Below are 17,594 nucleotides of genomic sequence, written 5' to 3'. Positions count from 1 at the left end.
AGTAAATCATTGGGTGGGGGAGGGGGCGAAAATCCTGGGAGCCTTGAAGAATGTGTGGAAGTGAAGAACATTATCTCGGAAAGCAAAGATGGCTATGTTTGAAGGAATAGTGGTTCCAACAATATTGTATGGTTGCGAGGCGTGGGCTATGGATAGAGTTGTGCGCAGGAGGGTGGATGTGCTGGAAATGAGATGTTTGAGGACAATATGTGGTGTGAGGTGGTTTGATCGAGTAAGTAATGTAAGGGTAAGAGAGATGTGTGGAAATAAAAAGAGCGTGGTTGAGAGAGCAGAAGAGGGTGTTTTGAAATGGTTTGGGCACATGGAGAGAATGAGTGAGGAAAGATTGACCAAGAGGATATATGTGTCAGAGGTGGAGGGAACGAGGAGAAGTGGGAGACCAAATTGGAGGTGGAAAGATGGAGTGAAAAAGATTTTGAGTGATTGGGGCCTGAACATGCAGGAGGGTGAAAGGCGGGCAAGGAATAGAGTGAATTGGATCGATGTGGTATACCGGGGTCAACGTGCTATCAATGGATTGAATCAAGGCATGTGAAGCGTCTGGGGTAAACCATGGAAAGCTGTGTAGGTATGTATATTTGCGTGTGTGGACGTGTGTATGTACATGTGTATGGGGGGGGGTTGGGCCATTTCTTTCGTCTGTTTCCTTGCGCTACCTCGCAAACGCGGGAGACAGCGACAAAGTATAAAAAAAAAAAAAAAAAAAAAATATATATATATATATATATATATATATATATATCTTTCTTTCATACTATTTGCCATTTCCCGCATTAGCAAGGTAGCGTTAAGAACAGAGGACTGGGCCTCTGAGGGAATATCCTCACCTGGCCTCGTTCTCTGTTCCTTCTTTTGGAAAATAAAAAAAAAAAAAACGAGAGGGGAGGATTTCCAGCCCCCCGCTCCCTCCCCTTTTAGTCGCCTTCTACGACACGCAGGGAATACGTGGGAAGTATTCTTTCTCCCCTATCCCCAGGGATAATATATATATATATTTTTTTTTTTTTTTTTTTTTTTTTTTACTTTGTCGCTGTCTCCCGCGTTTGCGAGGTAGCGCAAGGAAACAGACGAAAGAAATGGCCCAACCCCCCCCATACACATGTACATACACACGTCCACACACGCAATATACATACCTACACAGCTTTCCATGGTTTACCCCAGACGCTTCACATGCCTTGATTCAATCCACTGACAGCACGTCAACCCCTGTATACCACATCGCTCCAATTCACTCTATTCCTTGCCCTCCTTTCACCCTCCTGCATGTTCAGGCCCCGATCACACAAAATCCTTTTCACTCCATCTTTCCACCTCCAATTTGGTCTCCCTCTTCTCCTCGTTCCCTCCACCTCCGACACATATATCCTCTTGGTCAATCTTTCCTCACTCATTCTCTCCATGTGCCCAAACCACTTCAAAACACCCTCTTCTGCTCTCTCAACCACGCTCTTTTTATTTCCACACATCCCTCTTACCCTTACGTTACTTACTCGATCAAACCACCTCACACCACACATTGTCCTCAAACATCTCATTTCCAGCACATCCATCCTCCTGCGCACAACTCTATCCATAGCCCACGCCTCGCAACCATACAACATTGTTGGAACCACTATTCCTTCAAACATACCCATTTTTGCTTTCCGGGATAATGTTCTCGACTTCCACACATTTTTCAAGGCTCCCAAAATTTTCGCCCCCTCCCCCACCCTATGATCCACTTCCGCTTCCATGGTTCCATCCGCTGACAGATCCACTCCCAGATATCTAAAACACTTCACTTCCTCCAGCCTCTCACCATTCAAACTCACCTCCCAATTGACTTGACCCTCAACCCTACTGTACCTAATAACCTTGCTCTTATTGACATTTACTCTTAACTTTCTTCTTCCACACACTTTACCAAACTCCGTCACCAGCTTCTGCAGTTTCTCACATGAATCCGCCACCAGCGCTGTATCATCAGCGAACAACAACTGACTCACTTCCCAAGCTCTCTCATCCCCAACAGACTTCATACTTGCCCCTCTTTCCAAAACTCTTGCATTTACCTCCCTAACAACCCCATCCATAAACAAATTAAACAACCATGGAGACATCACACACCCCTGCCGCAAACCTACATTCACTGAGAACCAATCACTTTCCTCTCTTCCTACACGTACACATGCCTTACATCCTCGATAAAAACTTTTCACTGCTTCTAACAACTTGCCTCCCACACCATATATTCTTAATACCTTCCACAGAGCATATATATATATATATTGGGGAAGAGCAGTGTGGTTTCAGAAGTGGTAGAGGATGTGTGGATCAGGTGTTTGCTTTGAAGAATGTATGTGAGAAATACTTAGAAAAGCAAATGGATTTGTATGTAGCATTTATGGATCTGGAGAAGGCATATGATAGAGTTGATAGAGATGCTCTGTGGAAGGTATTAAGAATATATGGTGTGGGAGGCAAGTTGTTAGAAGCAGTGAAAAGTTTTTATCGAGGATGTAAGGCATGTGTACGTGTAGGAAGAGAGGAAAGTGATTGGTTCTCAGTGAATGTAGGTTTGCGGCAGGGGTGTGTGATGTCTCCATGGTTGTTTAATTTGTTTATGGATGGGGTTGTTAAGGAGGTGAATGCAAGACTTTTGGAAAGAGGGGCAAGTATGAAGTCTGTTGGGGATGAGAGAGCTTGGGAAGTGAGTCAGTTGTTGTTCGCTGATGATACAGCGCTGGTGGCTGATTCATGTGAGAAACTGCAGAAGCTGGTGACTGAGTTTGGTAAAGTGTGTGAAAGAAGAAAGTTAAGAGTAAATGTGAATAAGAGCAAGGTTATTAGGTACAGTAGGGTTGAGGGTCAAGTCAATTGGGAGGTGAGTTTGAATGGAGAAAAACTGGAGGAAGTGAAGTGTTTTAGATATCTGGGAGTGGATCTGGCAGCGGATGGAAACATGGAAGCGGAAGTGGATCATAGGGTGGGGGAGGGGGTAAAAATTCTGGGAGCCTTGAAGAATGTGTGGAAGTCGAGAACATTATCTCGGAAAGCAAAAATGGGTATGTTTGGAGGAATAGTGGTTCCAACAATGTTGTATGGTTGCGAGGCGTGGACTATGGATAGAGTTGTGTGCAGGAGGATGGATGTGCTGGAAATGAGATGTTTGAGGACAATGCGTGGTGTGAGGTGGTTTGATCGAGTAAGTAACGTAAGGGTAAGAGAGATGTGTGGAAATAAAAAGAGCGTGGTTGAGAGAGCAGAAGAGGGTGTTTTGAAATGGTTTGGTCACATGGAGAGAATGAGTGAGGAAAGATTGACCAAGAGGATATATGTGTCGGAGGTGGAGGGAACGAGGAGAAGATGGAGACCAAATTGGAGGTGGAAAGATGGAGTGAAAAAGATTTTGTGTGATCGGGGCCTGAACATGCAGGAGGGTGAAAGGAGGGCAAGGAATAGAGTGAATTGGAGCGATGTGGTATACCGAGGTTGACGTGCTGTCAGTGGATTGAATCAAGGCATGTGAAGCGTCTGGGGTAAACCATGGAAAGCTGTGTAGGTATGTATATTTGCGTGTGTGGACGTATGTATATACATGTGTATGGGGGTGGGTTGGGCCATTTCTTTCGTCTGTTTCCTTGCGCTACCTCGCAAACGCGGGAGACAGCGACAAAGCAAAAAAAAAAAAAAAACATATATATATATATATATATATTATCCCTGGGGATAGGGGAGCAAGAATACTTCCCACGTATTCCCTGCATGTCGTAGAAGGTGACTAAAAGGGGAGGGAGCGGGGGGCTGGAAATCCTCCCCTCTCATTTTTTTTGTAATTTTCCAAAAGAAGGAACAGAGAATTGGGCCAGGTGAGGGTAGTCCCTCAAAGGCCCAGTCATCTGTTCTTAACGCTACCTCGCTAATGCGGGAAATGGCGAATAGTTTGAAAGAAAAGAAATATATATATATATATATATATATATATATATATATATATATATATATATATATATATATATATATATATATATATGTGTGTGTGTGTGTGTGTGTGTTTCTATGAGTCCACAGGGAAAATGAAACACGATAAGTTCCCAAGTGCACTTTCGTGTAATAATCACATCATCAGGGGAGACAGAAGAGAGAAATATAAGTCAGTTGATATACATCGAAGAGATTTGGTAAACATGTGACAACATTTGGTAAACATGTGACATCACGTTTACCAAATGGCGTCCTAGCTTCGTCTCTTCGATGTATATCAACTGACTTATATTTCTCTCTTAAGTCTCCACTTGTGATTATTACACGAAAGTGCACTTGGGACCTTATCGTGTTTCATTTTCCCCGTGGACTCATAGGAATATCTTGATCACGCACAAAATTGTGATCCTTTCCAATATATGTGTGTGTGTGTGTGAGGATGGGCCATTCTTCGTCTGTTTCCTGGAGATACCTCGCTGAAGCGGGAAACAGCGATTAAGTATAACATATATGTACTCGAAAATTAGAAAAGAGAAGCTCCAAGCTTTCGACTGTATTTCAGGCCACTATCAAGGATATGAGTCAGTATAACAAGATCTGTTCCTTATTTCTTCACCTGTAGTGTAGCCTGGTTTTGGATATTTTCTCTAGTTTTTGACCATGTATCCTTGAAAATGACTTGAAATAGTCGAAGGCCTAAGCTTGTGTTAAATTTTTCAACAGTTTACTTAAACCAGTGCTTCACAGGTATATGTGATTTACTACAATTTTTTTTTTTTTTTTTTTGCTTTGTCGCTGTCTCCCGCGTTTGCGAGGTAGCGCAAGGAAACAGACGAAAGAAATGGCCCAACCCACCCCCATACACATGTATATACATACGTCCACACACGCAAATATACATACCTACACAGCTTTCCATGGTTTACCCCAGACGCTTCACATGCCCTGATTCAATCCACTGACAGCACATCAACACCGGTATACCACATCGCTCCAATTCACTCTATTCCTTGCCCTCCTTTCACCCTCCTGCATGTTCAGGCCCCGATCACACAAAATCTTTTTCACTCCATCTTTCCACCTCCAATTTGGTCTCCCTCTTCTCCTCGTTCCCTCCACCTCCGACACATATATCCTCTTGGTCAATCTTTCCTCACTCATTCTCTCCATGTGCCCAAACCATTTCAAAACACCCTCTTCTGCTCTCTCAACCACGCTCTTTTTATTTCCACACATCTCTCTTACCCTTACGTTACTTACTCGATCAAACCACCTCACACCACACATTGTCCTCAAACATCTCATTTCCAGCACATCCATCCTCCTGCGCACCACTCTATCCATAGCCCACGCCTCGCAACCATACAACATTGTTGGAACCACTATTCCTTCAAACATACCCATTTTTGCTTTCCGAGATAATGTTCTCGACTTCCACATATTCTTCAAGGCTCCCAGAATTTTCGCCCCCTCCCCCATCCTATGATCCACTTCCGCTTCCATGGTTCCATCCGCTGCCAGATCCACTCCCAGATATCTAAAACACTTCACTTCCTCCAGTTTTTCTCCATTCAAACTCACCTCCCAATTGACTTGACCCTCAACCCTACTGTACCTAATAACCTTGCTCTTATTCACATTTACTCTTAACTTTCTTCTTTCACACACTTTACCAAACTCAGTCACCAGCTTCTGCAGTTTCTCACATGAATCAGCCACCAGCGCTGTATCATCAGCGAACAACCTGACTCACTTCCCAAGCTCTCTCATCCCCAACAGACTTCATACTTGCCCCTCTTTCCAAAACTCTTGCATTCACCTCCCTAACAACCCCATCCATAAACAAATTAAACAACCATGGAGACATCACACACCCCTGCCGCAAACCTACATTCACTGAGAACCAATCACTTTCCTCTTCCTACACGTACACATGCCTTACATCCTCGATAAAAACTTTTCACTGCTTCTATATATATATATATATATATATATATATATATATATATATATATATATATATATATATATATATATATATTATTTTTTATTATACTGTCGCTGTCTCCCGCGCTAGCGAGGTATGTGTGTGTGTGTGTACTTTCTTAAGCCAGATACATAATTAAACGTTCAGCCCTCAAGGAAGATTGAACAGCCGAGGCAGACTGCTGCAAACTGGATTCGAACCAAACAGCTTTACCAAAGACTCGGTACAGTCTTCGATTCTACCGTGGACGGCCTATAAGAGCGTAGCCCGCTAAGATCTAACACGCTAAGTGTTACACCCTAGACATAGTTGTATGCTAGCGTGAAGCAGTATGCCATCATGGTTGTGTTGTAGTGTGATGCAATGACAATGTTAAAGTGGTGGAGTGATGCAGAAGTTCGTGGATGTGTGGTCGTGTAATGCAGTATGACCGTGAGCCATATACTGTTATGCTTGTGGTAGTGTGATGCAGTCTAAGTCGAGTCATTTTTCCAACCAACGATAATGTATGCTGTGTGGTGTTATGCCGTGTATTGATAAGGCATGATGCATTATGCTTACCCACTAAGACAACATATTACCAGAGGGTTAAGCAAGAGGGTTGTGTTAGCACAACATGTGGTTTATGGTAAGGCAGCAGTGCTGAGTGCTAGATCACGGGTACATGCATCAGCGAAAAGCTCCGCCGCAAGGCGAGAAAATTCTCAGAAACAAACCAACACTTACAACTGACGTTTACCATCCCCAACGCAAATCATTAATGTTAGATTACACAGAGGGACAAACTACGTCGGTACCGCAAACAAATCTTCATTCTGTTGTAATACATTTATAATGAGAATTGTAACCAAAATTCGAAAGCTAAAACATGTATACGATTGTGTCCAGTTCTATAAAATGGTTCAGGCACATATGTGGTCCTACAAGGATTCCAATTGTAAGCTCAACTAGTCCCTCCACCGTCCGTCATATAAAAGATTAATCTTTGATGATATTAAGTTACATAGTTTGATGATATTAAGTTACGTAGTAATTGTATTATTGCATGTTGATTTAATGTTTCACCAGTTACATAGTGTAAAAAAAACATTTGGCCGAATTTTCCTGAAATTTGGACGTAATCTTTAAAAATGGGGGTGGTTGGGGGTGATTGGGCCGTGAAGCTCTTCAAACGCCTAGGGTTGCAACCCTGGTCTGGGGATAAAACTTTATAAACCCTATTACCATGAGCTTCATGCACACCTGCGTTGCTCGGCCCCTGGCAGAGACATGTTGCTAATTACCGTAGTTATTTGAGCGGTAGATAATGTTAAAGACTCAGTCCCAGTGTTTAATGACGTTTGACAGAGGTTTATTTTAGTCGTTAGTATTCTCTTAGTAACAATCGGAACGCAATGCCCGACAAGACTACATTTTCAAACGGTATGAAAATAATAATGAAATAGCCGTTGGGTGAGGTTCAGAGTGTATTTTCATTACTTCTGTTGATTTTTCCGGGAATTTCATTGGTTCTGTTGATTTTCTGGTAATTTCATAAGTTCTGTTGATTTTCTGGTAATCCACCAACTTACATGTTAACCAAACTTGAATGTTTCTGATGTTCACATCCCTCAAGGCTATCGCTTTAACTTTGGTGAAATTTAATACATTGCTTCACATAAGGAGTGGCCACATTTACTCAATTCTCGAAATATTACACATCATTGCAAGGCATTACCAAGCTATTAAATAAAGGCTGATAATTTCTGAATGAAAAAAAAAATCCACTCATTCTTAACAATGACAACCACGATTGTTTAAGATATTATGAACACGTCCTTCAACACATAATCTCTATTTCAAAAGTAAATAACAATAGACAAAACAACGGGTCGTGGCTACTTAGTTTTTGAGTCATATTTTGTTCAATATGTATATGTCCTTAACGCTCAAAAAAAAATCATACACTTCTTTTGATAAACTCGCTTACGACCTATGTTGTACAACTATCCCATAATTCCAACATGCAAAATTATGTTGCCCTCGTACACTTAAAGAAAAAAAAAAAAATAGTGGCCTACACTGACACAAGCGAATCATCCAAGTGAATTGGAGCACTTCCATTCCTTCCTCCAAAATACCGGAAACTTCAAAAATGTCACTATACAAAGAAAATGGCATTCACACGACATTCAAGAACCCTTCCACCCTTCATAACGTTTTCTTCTAACAACAAAATTCACAAACAGGAAACCTTCCGTATCTTTTACAGCGTAAACATCTTGATCTTTCAAATTTCGCTGTGCATATCCTATAGACATCATGATTGATAACACTTACATTTTGCTGGTGTAATTCGACGTTCTTCACAGTAGATCTAAAGGTAGGATGAATATTAACGAGCTGTGAGACAAAGAGCGACTTGGGTTGTCTGAATGCTTCTCTGTTGTGCGAGACGTCCTTCGCTGATGACGAACTATACCAAGCTCGGCGGCCCAGGGTAACAAGTCCTGTACGTGGATGTTCTCTCACCAGGCACTGTTGCCACATGTTTCCCCTGGTCATGTAATGATGCTCATAGTGATTTTTCCTTTAAATCATCAGTTATCTAAAAATGATTTTGAGACATTATGAAATGATCATGGTTTCTAATGGATTGTGTAGACACTTTGCTACCTATGTGATGACAGACAAGTAAGCGACTTGTGGCATATGGCAAGTGTTGTACGTGACGCTTTTCTGTCGTATTTCTGTCCTTTATGACATTCTTGTGCAGGACCCTCAGGCTTAATTATTTTGAGCGCATGATGATCATCAAAATTATATACATACATAAATAATACGTTCTGTTCTTAGATAAACTTAAAAGGAAATATGAAGGTTTGACAAGTAGTTTTGAATGACAGGTGTGAGCTGTCGGTAGTGCCTGAGGGAATGGAAATAAGCAGTGAAAATACATATTTGACGCTGGAGAGTAAATAACCTCCATTAAATGGAAACAACATTTTCAAAACAGAAATAGTACCTGATTATTAAAATCAGCCAGACGTGATGCACTTAATCACAACCTGCTTACAAGGTTGGATGTGATGACCGTAAAAAAAACGCATAGAGTCAATAATGTTCAGTAGCCTGATAACAAGAATATCTCTTAGTGGGAAATAAGTCTTTGATAAAGCAAAGCAAAAGGTTAGGCCTTTATTACGACTCAAGGGGCGTACTCGGTACGCTGTGAATCTTAAACCGGACATTAATGAGGCAACCACATCTAAGTCACGAGGAAAAGTATTATCAATGAGCAAATCAGATTTAGTTAGTGGCTCCAGATCATGATCATACGGAGAAAGATTCCGTACACTGGAACTGCCCACATTACAGTGTCTACGGTCAGTTCATTAGTCTCGACAGTTTGCCCAAATACTGTAGGGTGCGGGTACAAATTAAAGAGACATTACCAAGCTTAGTTTATACATTTACATTCGCAGTAATCGTTAACCCGTTAAAAAAAATCCCTCCTTAAGAAAACTGTGACTTTAAAAAAAGTTTTAAAAGAAGTTTAACGTGTTCTGGTAAGGACTGATGGAGCGGTAAAACTTGAGACAGGGGCGTGGAAACAGTGAACAACAACAATGCTTTATTAGATAGGATATACCAGGTGAGGTAACAGAAGGTAATAGGTTACTGTAGGTGCAGGATTATAGTGAAGACGAGGTAAAGTATGGTAGGTCGAGAGAGGCTTGGCTAGTGATGGTAGGAGGCGTCAGGCGAAGCAGGAGTCGTGGAAGAAGTGCTAGGCTTCTGAGTCAACGTGGAGCTCATGTAGGGAGGTGGGTGTGGCCCGTATAGCGGCTCCTGGAGTGTGTGTCGACGGCTGATAAGTGCTTGGGTTGCAGGAGGCTCCTGTAGAGGCGCTGGGGATGTAGGAGTGCCGCGGGCGTGGCTGTAGGTCCCTTGTTGTTACAGTTGCACGGGAGGAGGTGATGATTCACGCGAGACCAGACGAAGGTGGACGTCGGACATGAAACCTGCCGCGAAGATGAAATGTCTGGAATCACGTTGAGACATCTGACGGCGACGCCCTGAGGGTTGCTTGAGTCTAGTGAAGTCACATCGCCAAGACTTCAGGTATCGGAGTGGTTTCATGATGATTCACATGGGTGTTGTGAAACGTAGGGAGCTGGTTATCAATAGCAGCGATGATTGTAGACTGGGGTCACACTGACCGACCCCATGCCAGTGACTCTGTCAGTCATGACTAGCGTTTATGGGCGTCATGTGATCTTTCTCAGCCGGAGGGGACAGAGAGAATATCATGTATGGGTCTTATAATGCAAAACAACCCAATTAAGAATTATACTTTTGAAGATGTTTACTCTTGCGCGGGAGAAACAATCATGGCGGTCGAAGAGACTTATTGTTGTTGGAGGGACTTTATGAATAACATGTATCATAAATAAGATGTATTATATTTGATTTCGAACTCCCATCTTCTATTTCTTCATTAGGGATTTTGGGGCAACTATCTGCCAAGCTCACATTAAGAGAGCTCTTCATGAATTATAAACTACTGGGCTTCCATAAGGGGGTTAATGGGGAGGAAATAACGAGTTGTGAAGTGAGGAGATGGAGTGAGTATTTTGAAGGTTTGTTGAATGTGTTTGATGATACAGTGGCAGATATAGGGTGTTTTGGTCGAGGTGGTGTGCGAAGTGAGAGAGTCAGGGAGAATGCTTTGGTAAACAGAGATGAAGTAGTGAAAGCTTTGTGGAAGATGAAAGCCGGCAAGGCAGCAGGTTTGTGTGGTATAGCAGAGGAATTTATTGAAAAAAGGGGATGACTGTGTTGTTGACTGGTTGGTGAGGATATTCACTGTATGTAGGATTCATGGTGAAGTGCCTGAGGATTGGCGGAATGCATGCATAGTGCCATTGTACAAAGGCAAAGGGGATAAAGGTGAGTGGTCAAATTAGAGAGGTATAAATTTTTTGAGTGTTCCTGGTAAATTATGTGGAAGGGTATTGATCGAGAGGGTGAAGGCATGTACAGAGCATCAGATTGGGGAAGTGCAGTGTGGTTTCAGAAGTGGTAGAGGATGTGTGGATCAGGTGTTTGCTTTGAAGAATGTATGTGAGAAATACTTAGAAAAAAGATGGATTTGTATGTAGCATTTATGGGTATGGGGAGGGTATATGATAGAGTTGATAGAGATACTCTGTGGAAGGTATTAAGAGTATATGGTGTGAGAGGTAAGTTGCTAGAAACAGTAAAAAGTTTTCATATAGGATGTAAGGCATATGTACGAGTAGGAAGAGAGGAAAGTGATTGGTTCTCAGTGAATGTCGATATACAGCAGGGGTGCGTGATGTCTCCAAGGTTATTTGATTTGTTTATGGATGGGGTGGTTAGGGAGGTGAATGCAAGTGTATTGGAGAGAGGGGCAAGTATGCAGTCTGTTGTGGATGAGAGGGCTTGGGAAGTGAGCCAGTTGTTGTTCGCTGATGATACAGCGCTGGTGGCTGATTAGGGTGAGAAACTGCAGAGGTTGGTGACTGAGTTTGGTAAGTGTGCAAAAGGAGAAAGTTGAGAGTAAATGTGAATAAAAGCAAGTTTATTAGGTTCATTAGGGTTGAGGGACAAGTTAATTGGGAGGTAAGTTTGAATGGAGAAAAAGTGGAAGTGAAGTGTTTTAGATATCTGGGAGTGGATTTAGCAGCGGATGGAACCATGGAAGCGGAAGTGAGTCACAGAGTGGGAGAGGGGGGCAAAGGTTCTGGGAGCGTTGAGGGATTTGAGGAAGGCGAGAACGTTATGTCGTAGAGCATAAATGGGTATGTTTGAAGGAATAGTGGTTCAAACAGTGTTATAGTTGCGAGGCGTGGGCTATAGATAGGGTTGTGCGGAGGAGGGTGGATGTGTTGGAAATGAAATGTTTGAGGGCAATATGTGGTGTGAGGTGGTTTGATCGAGTAAGTAATGAAAGGGTAAGAGATGTGTGGTAAGAAAAAGAGTGTGGTTGAGAGAGCAGAAGAGGGTGTATTGAAATGGTTTGGTCACACGGAGAGAATGAGTGAGGAAAGATTGACAAAGAGGATATATGTATCGGAAGTAGATGGAACGAGGAGAAGTGGGAGACCAAAATGGAGGTGGAAGGATGGGGTGAAAAAGATTTTGAGCGATCGGGGCCTGAACATGCAGGAGGGTGAAAGGCATGCAAGGAATAGTGTGAATTGGAACGATGTGGTATATCGGGGTGGACGTGCTGTCACTGGATTGAACCAGGACATGTGAAGCGTCTGGGGTAAACCATGGAAAGTTTTGTGGGGCCTGGATGTGGAAAGGGAGCTGTGGTTTTGGTGCATTACACATGACAGCTAGAGACCGAGTGTAAACGAATGTGGCCTTTATTGTCTCTTCCTAGAGCTACCTCACGCGCGCGTGGGGGAGGGGGGTCCCATTGCATGTGTGGTAGGGTGGCGACAGAAATGGATGAAGGCAGCAAGTATGAATATGTACATATGTATATATTTACATGTCTGTGTATGTATATGTTGAAATGTGTAGGTATGTATATATGCATATGTATATATGCCCCTTCTCCGACTTAAAAATAATTCCGTTGTAGTCGCTGGTAACAGTTATCGTACACAGTACAAGCATCCTGGGGAAAGCCATTTATATCTCTCACCACATTTACCAGAGATATGTAGCAATATAGTTGTATGCTTGGTGGCATTTAAATTCCTGCAAGTGAGACTTGATGTTTTCCAGGCTTCAAACCCTAGGATGATTTATATATATATATATATATATATATATATATATATATATATATATATATATATATATTTTATCATAGCTTCCTACCACCTTCAAGATCTGAAACCCGCACTGAGCGTGAAGTTGTGTTCGATACGGCCAAGTAATAGACCTGTTCTAGCCGTATTTACGTTTACAGATTGTCATCGCCATTCCGCCTGTAATATAGATTGTAAAAGTCTCCTTTACTTTCACGATTATTATAATTCTTCCGATATTGCACTCAGAAGAGTGGACACGCGGGGGTGCACAGGAGACTCTTTGTCCAGTGTTAATGTGTTGCAACTCCTGTTTAGAAGGCCCTAGTTCGACCGGACGAAGCAGGCAGCGTCATAACAAATGAGTCCACTCAGCCGTTTCATCCCTCCTCCCTCTGGGAATGGCCCATGACCTTATGAATGCTTGGTGCACGGTGGGAAGAGCATGTAAGTCATTATTCATAGTCGAGACTGGGCAACACGATATAAGCTCCACCCACCTGATACATAGTGTCTCACGAAAGACACTGAACCATAAAACAGTAGGATTTATGACGATGTTTTTTGCTACTTTATGAAAGCCCTTCCTAAAGTCTAACTAGCTAATAGATTTCCCCCCCAAATCTTAAGATTAGTATATTTTAAGTACTAATTACCGGAAATGATGGCAACTTCAAAATAAATGCCAGGTACCACCACTTTGTGAATATATCTACACAACACCAGGCCATCTTAAGCCATTGAAGATACATAGTGAATTTACACTATTCATTATATGCAAGCTCAATGCAGAGGAAAACTCAGGAAATATGGGAATCCAAGAATACTTGAAGAGAAAGCTCATGGACTTAAATGATCGCTACTACAGAAATTTAGTTTAATTAATTCGTGCAGGAATGCTCCTACGGTGACAAAAAGGATAAAGAAAAATTAAATGAGCTGATAGATCTGTATGAAGCATCTGTAGAAAAGAATAGCGTAAATGGGCTTGAAAAACCTCCGGATGATTAATTTCCCGCGTCAGCTAGTTTGTAGTCATGATGCAACTCGGGCTGACAGAATTCGTCTTTGAAGTCGGGAACGCCACTGCTTTGACCATGATGCACCCAAGGTCACGAGAACATGTCATATAATATCCACAATCCAGGGCTCATCCAGATTTTTTAAGAGTATGTCTGTATTACGTCCATGACTTGTTGAGAATATGCCTTCAATATTCATAAGTCCAAAATTCATCACAATTACATATATTGCGTTTAAAAGCTTTCCAGCACGGCCTTGATTCATCCAACGTCCGTATTATTGACACCGATTCATCCAGAACGTTTTACCATATGCCCTAAACTCATCCAAAATGTCTACGTTATGTCCAGAATTTCACTAGAACTAATCCAAAAAAAATTACGTCCACGCATTTTCCATATTTCTCTTAGTCACCTATCAGCTCAGGGTATGTCCCTCCCCCCCCCCCCCCCTTCCCCCATTTTGATTAATAGTGCTATACTTCGTTGAACATTGTACCGCGAGAGTATTGCACTTCGTTGTATCCTCTACCGCTAAAAGTATTTTATTTCGTTGTGAGAAACCGACGACCTGTGGCATGAAGATTGATTTTAATTAGTCCTTAGTTTATTCAATAGTAAGACTTGAAGACGAGATTACTCATAAAACTTAGTCTATGTCACTTATCATAACCAGGTACTTTCAGGAGCTAAGATAGTGTAAGTCTCAGGGAAAAACATAAACGAAGCGTAGACGATTATGCTTCAGTCGTACAACCTAGCAAGTGACGAGGCCGCCCCCGGCTGGGTTATCGAGGCTCAGGCAACTTCAGGGTAGGAACCAAGCGTAAACAAGCTGATAATTAAAGCTTTCTTCACTTCCGTTACCATTACTCTCTCTCTCTCTCTCTCTCTCTCTCTCTCTCTGCTAGCATACTGGAAAATTCGGAGGACGTCGCATAAATACATAGCATATCCCCGTACGTACAAATGGGCAACTGTCAATAGGTAATTAAACACCAGCCCGAAGTATCACCCTCCAAGACGCCATTCAGAGCTCTCTCCCGACCGACGAGCCCCTACCCAAGCTGAGATGCTGTTAAAGTATAGGCCGTTAATATCTCTATTTCAATGATTCATTGTTCCTACAAGGAACAGGTCTGGACCCTGAAATACATTGTTATAAAAACACAGGATATGACTCTATGGGATTATAATAGATAGACGTGTGTTAGGCGAAAATGACGCTTCTGAGAAACTGGCCAGACAGGTGCAGCACCATCCTAAACGAGAGATTAATGATCTCTCATATAAGATTAATTATATTGATTGAAATTATTACTTCTCCACCTTTGTCTCACGTTCAGTGTGTCATTTAACACTGTTATTTCCTTGTCTGAACATTGTGAATATAAAAATTTTGGGGGAGGCATTCATACGACTGTGTGGCAGCGTGCTTTAGAGCAGACTCCAAGTCTCGAATGAATACAACAATTTAACTTCTACCATGAATTTCCAGATACAATAATGATATAAATACTATGGAAGAATTGAACACAAAAGTCACAAACGCTATTCTTACGATCTGATATTTTGCTCATGAGCTAGCTAAATAATTTGAGAAAGTATCTATAACTGATTTATCTCCCTCCCCTCGTGAAAGAGGTGGGTCTGCACCGCTTTGGTCGCGTCATACGCACTCCCTCATCCCAGCGTCACGACACTTATGTTGATTGTGGAGTGTGTCATCCACATTCTACATGTAACATTTGCTGTGCTAATGATCTAAATTTTTACCTCCTAGTTATGAACTTTCCAATACAATACTATCTGCTACACTAAAACTATGGAGTTGTTGTTTAAGGTTGAAGAGATTAGACACTTGTTATCCTGTTCTGTTTTTCATTTCCATCTATTTATTACTCTGTCTCCATACGTATCCTTGAGCTGGGTTTCTTAAGTTGAAATAATCCTTTTCGTCTAAACTAGAGGTGGATGGCGTTACCTTAAATCTTGCACACACACACACACACACACACACACATGAGGAGTCCGGTAACACCACTTAGAGGCTCTTAAAATACTAAATGATTTCGATGACGTAACACGATAGAATCAGAATGTTGAATAGAGAATATTAATCAGATAATGGAAAGTGTAGGAGTTGTTATTCATGATGGGGAAAATATAATTTCATAATATTGAGTATTAGAATAAAGTATCATGGAAAATGGTGAAGCTTATGTTTTGTATCTTTACGTATACTATGTCTCGTGTACCCCTACTTGTAATTTGATATATACAGAGTAATGACAATACGGTAACGAAATCATTCCGGTTCTCTTCTGAAAGTGAGAAGATTGTAGTGAATTCATTGCACCTTGGTGAGGTAACTGACTGTAATGCTAATGGGATATATGACGCCATCAAGAAGTCATTGAAAAATAATGGGTTGGAGTTGTAATTGGCACCGACGATGCTTCTGTGATGACAGGTGTTAACAGTGGAGTGGACGCTAAACTGAGATTAGAAGTTCCTCATCTGCTCCTGATCAAGTGTGTGTGTGTGTGTGTGTGTGCTATGCCTTCTTGATATTCTTGAAGCATGTTCTTGGTGAAGTTCAGCGTATAAATGAGAAATTTGAAGCGGGAGTACAGGATCCAACCAAACTGCTAAGTGACCTTACTCAACTTATCGATTCCATCAGCTCTAAGGCAGAAAATTAAAGGAAGGGGATTCAGTTGAGAACTACTTAGACCCACATCCGTACTTGGGGTACGAGTTTCCTGATGAAAAAGATATTCGAGGAAGATGCGTAAAGTTTGTAGCAGAGTCGGTGAATCAGCTTCGTCAACGTTTGCCAGACAATGCCCAATTGTTGGTCAGTGTCATCACTGAGTGCAAGTGAATGCCTGTAACCCATAAAACCTGCCATACTGGAATTCACAAAGATGTTTACTGAGAACGAAGAAATTCTCATGCATTGAATTCCAGTGGAGGAAGCTTCATATATGGTGGAGACAGAACACTGGCACCTAGCACTCTGGGCTGAAATAGCTTCGTTCAGGGATGCAACAGGAGAAAATCCCTTCAATGAGTTCCCCAAGTTGACTTTGACTGTGCTGACACTGCCTCACTCCAACGCTGATGTCAAGTGTTTCTTTAATCATATGAACATCGTGAAGTCAAAGTTTCGAAATAGACTGAGTATCAAAAGTTTAAATGCAGTACGATCAAGTGTGGACTAAAAAGAAATGGAAACTTCTTTTATGACTATAAACTGCCTAAGAAAGTACAGAAGCGGTAAGAACTCTGACAGTAGACTATACCCCTTGTGGCTCGCTCATCTTATTTGTGTATCGTGTTGTGTTTGTATGAGAATAAACTCAGTGTCACGCCTTTATCATCAACTTTGTTTCACCATTCCTACAATCATCACACATGAAACGTGACGAGACAAATACTTTCTAGAGTAACGGTTTAAGTGCCTCTTCCCAAGAGTATACAAGCAGAAGTAATTAAAACGTATTTTCCATTCATCATTTTTCATAAAATTTCTATTCGTAATATCCACTCAATATCACATATCGTCCTTCCCTACCAAGCCTGTGTAATGTGAAACCTAATCTGGTGTTTCCACGAGAATACATATGACAAAACCTGTCACACGTGCGACTTGTACAACGTAGCAGAGTAATGGGGGGAGGAAATGACTGAGGGTGGGTGATTCACACCGTCCCCCCCCCCCCCCCCCCTTAGCAATTTTCAGTGGAATTTATTTTTTTTTTCTTAGTAGGAAAATCCTAGTTGATAAGTAGCCTATGGGTAGGTAAGCATTTATCTCAA

General features: G+C 41.7%; 1 protein-coding gene across 1 annotated transcript in view; it reads right to left on the bottom strand.

Moving 5' to 3' along the window:
* The window catches only part of LOC139749758 (uncharacterized), a 26,129-nt gene extending 17,641 nt beyond the window's left edge, over positions 1-8,488 (bottom strand). The window contains exon 1 of the mRNA XM_071663977.1: positions 8,294-8,488. Coding sequence (XP_071520078.1) covers positions 8,294-8,295 — 2 coding nt within the window. The 5' untranslated portion in view covers positions 8,296-8,488. The remainder of the gene's footprint in view (positions 1-8,293) is intronic.
* Positions 8,489-17,594: the final 9,106 nt, after the last annotated feature.

The sequence above is a fragment of the Panulirus ornatus genome, chromosome 8 (assembly GCF_036320965.1).
Source record: "Panulirus ornatus isolate Po-2019 chromosome 8, ASM3632096v1, whole genome shotgun sequence".
Classification (NCBI taxonomy): Eukaryota; Metazoa; Arthropoda; class Malacostraca; order Decapoda; family Palinuridae; genus Panulirus; species Panulirus ornatus.
The sequence above is the reverse complement of the archived record's forward strand: the minus strand, read 5'-3'. Positions and strand labels throughout refer to the sequence as shown.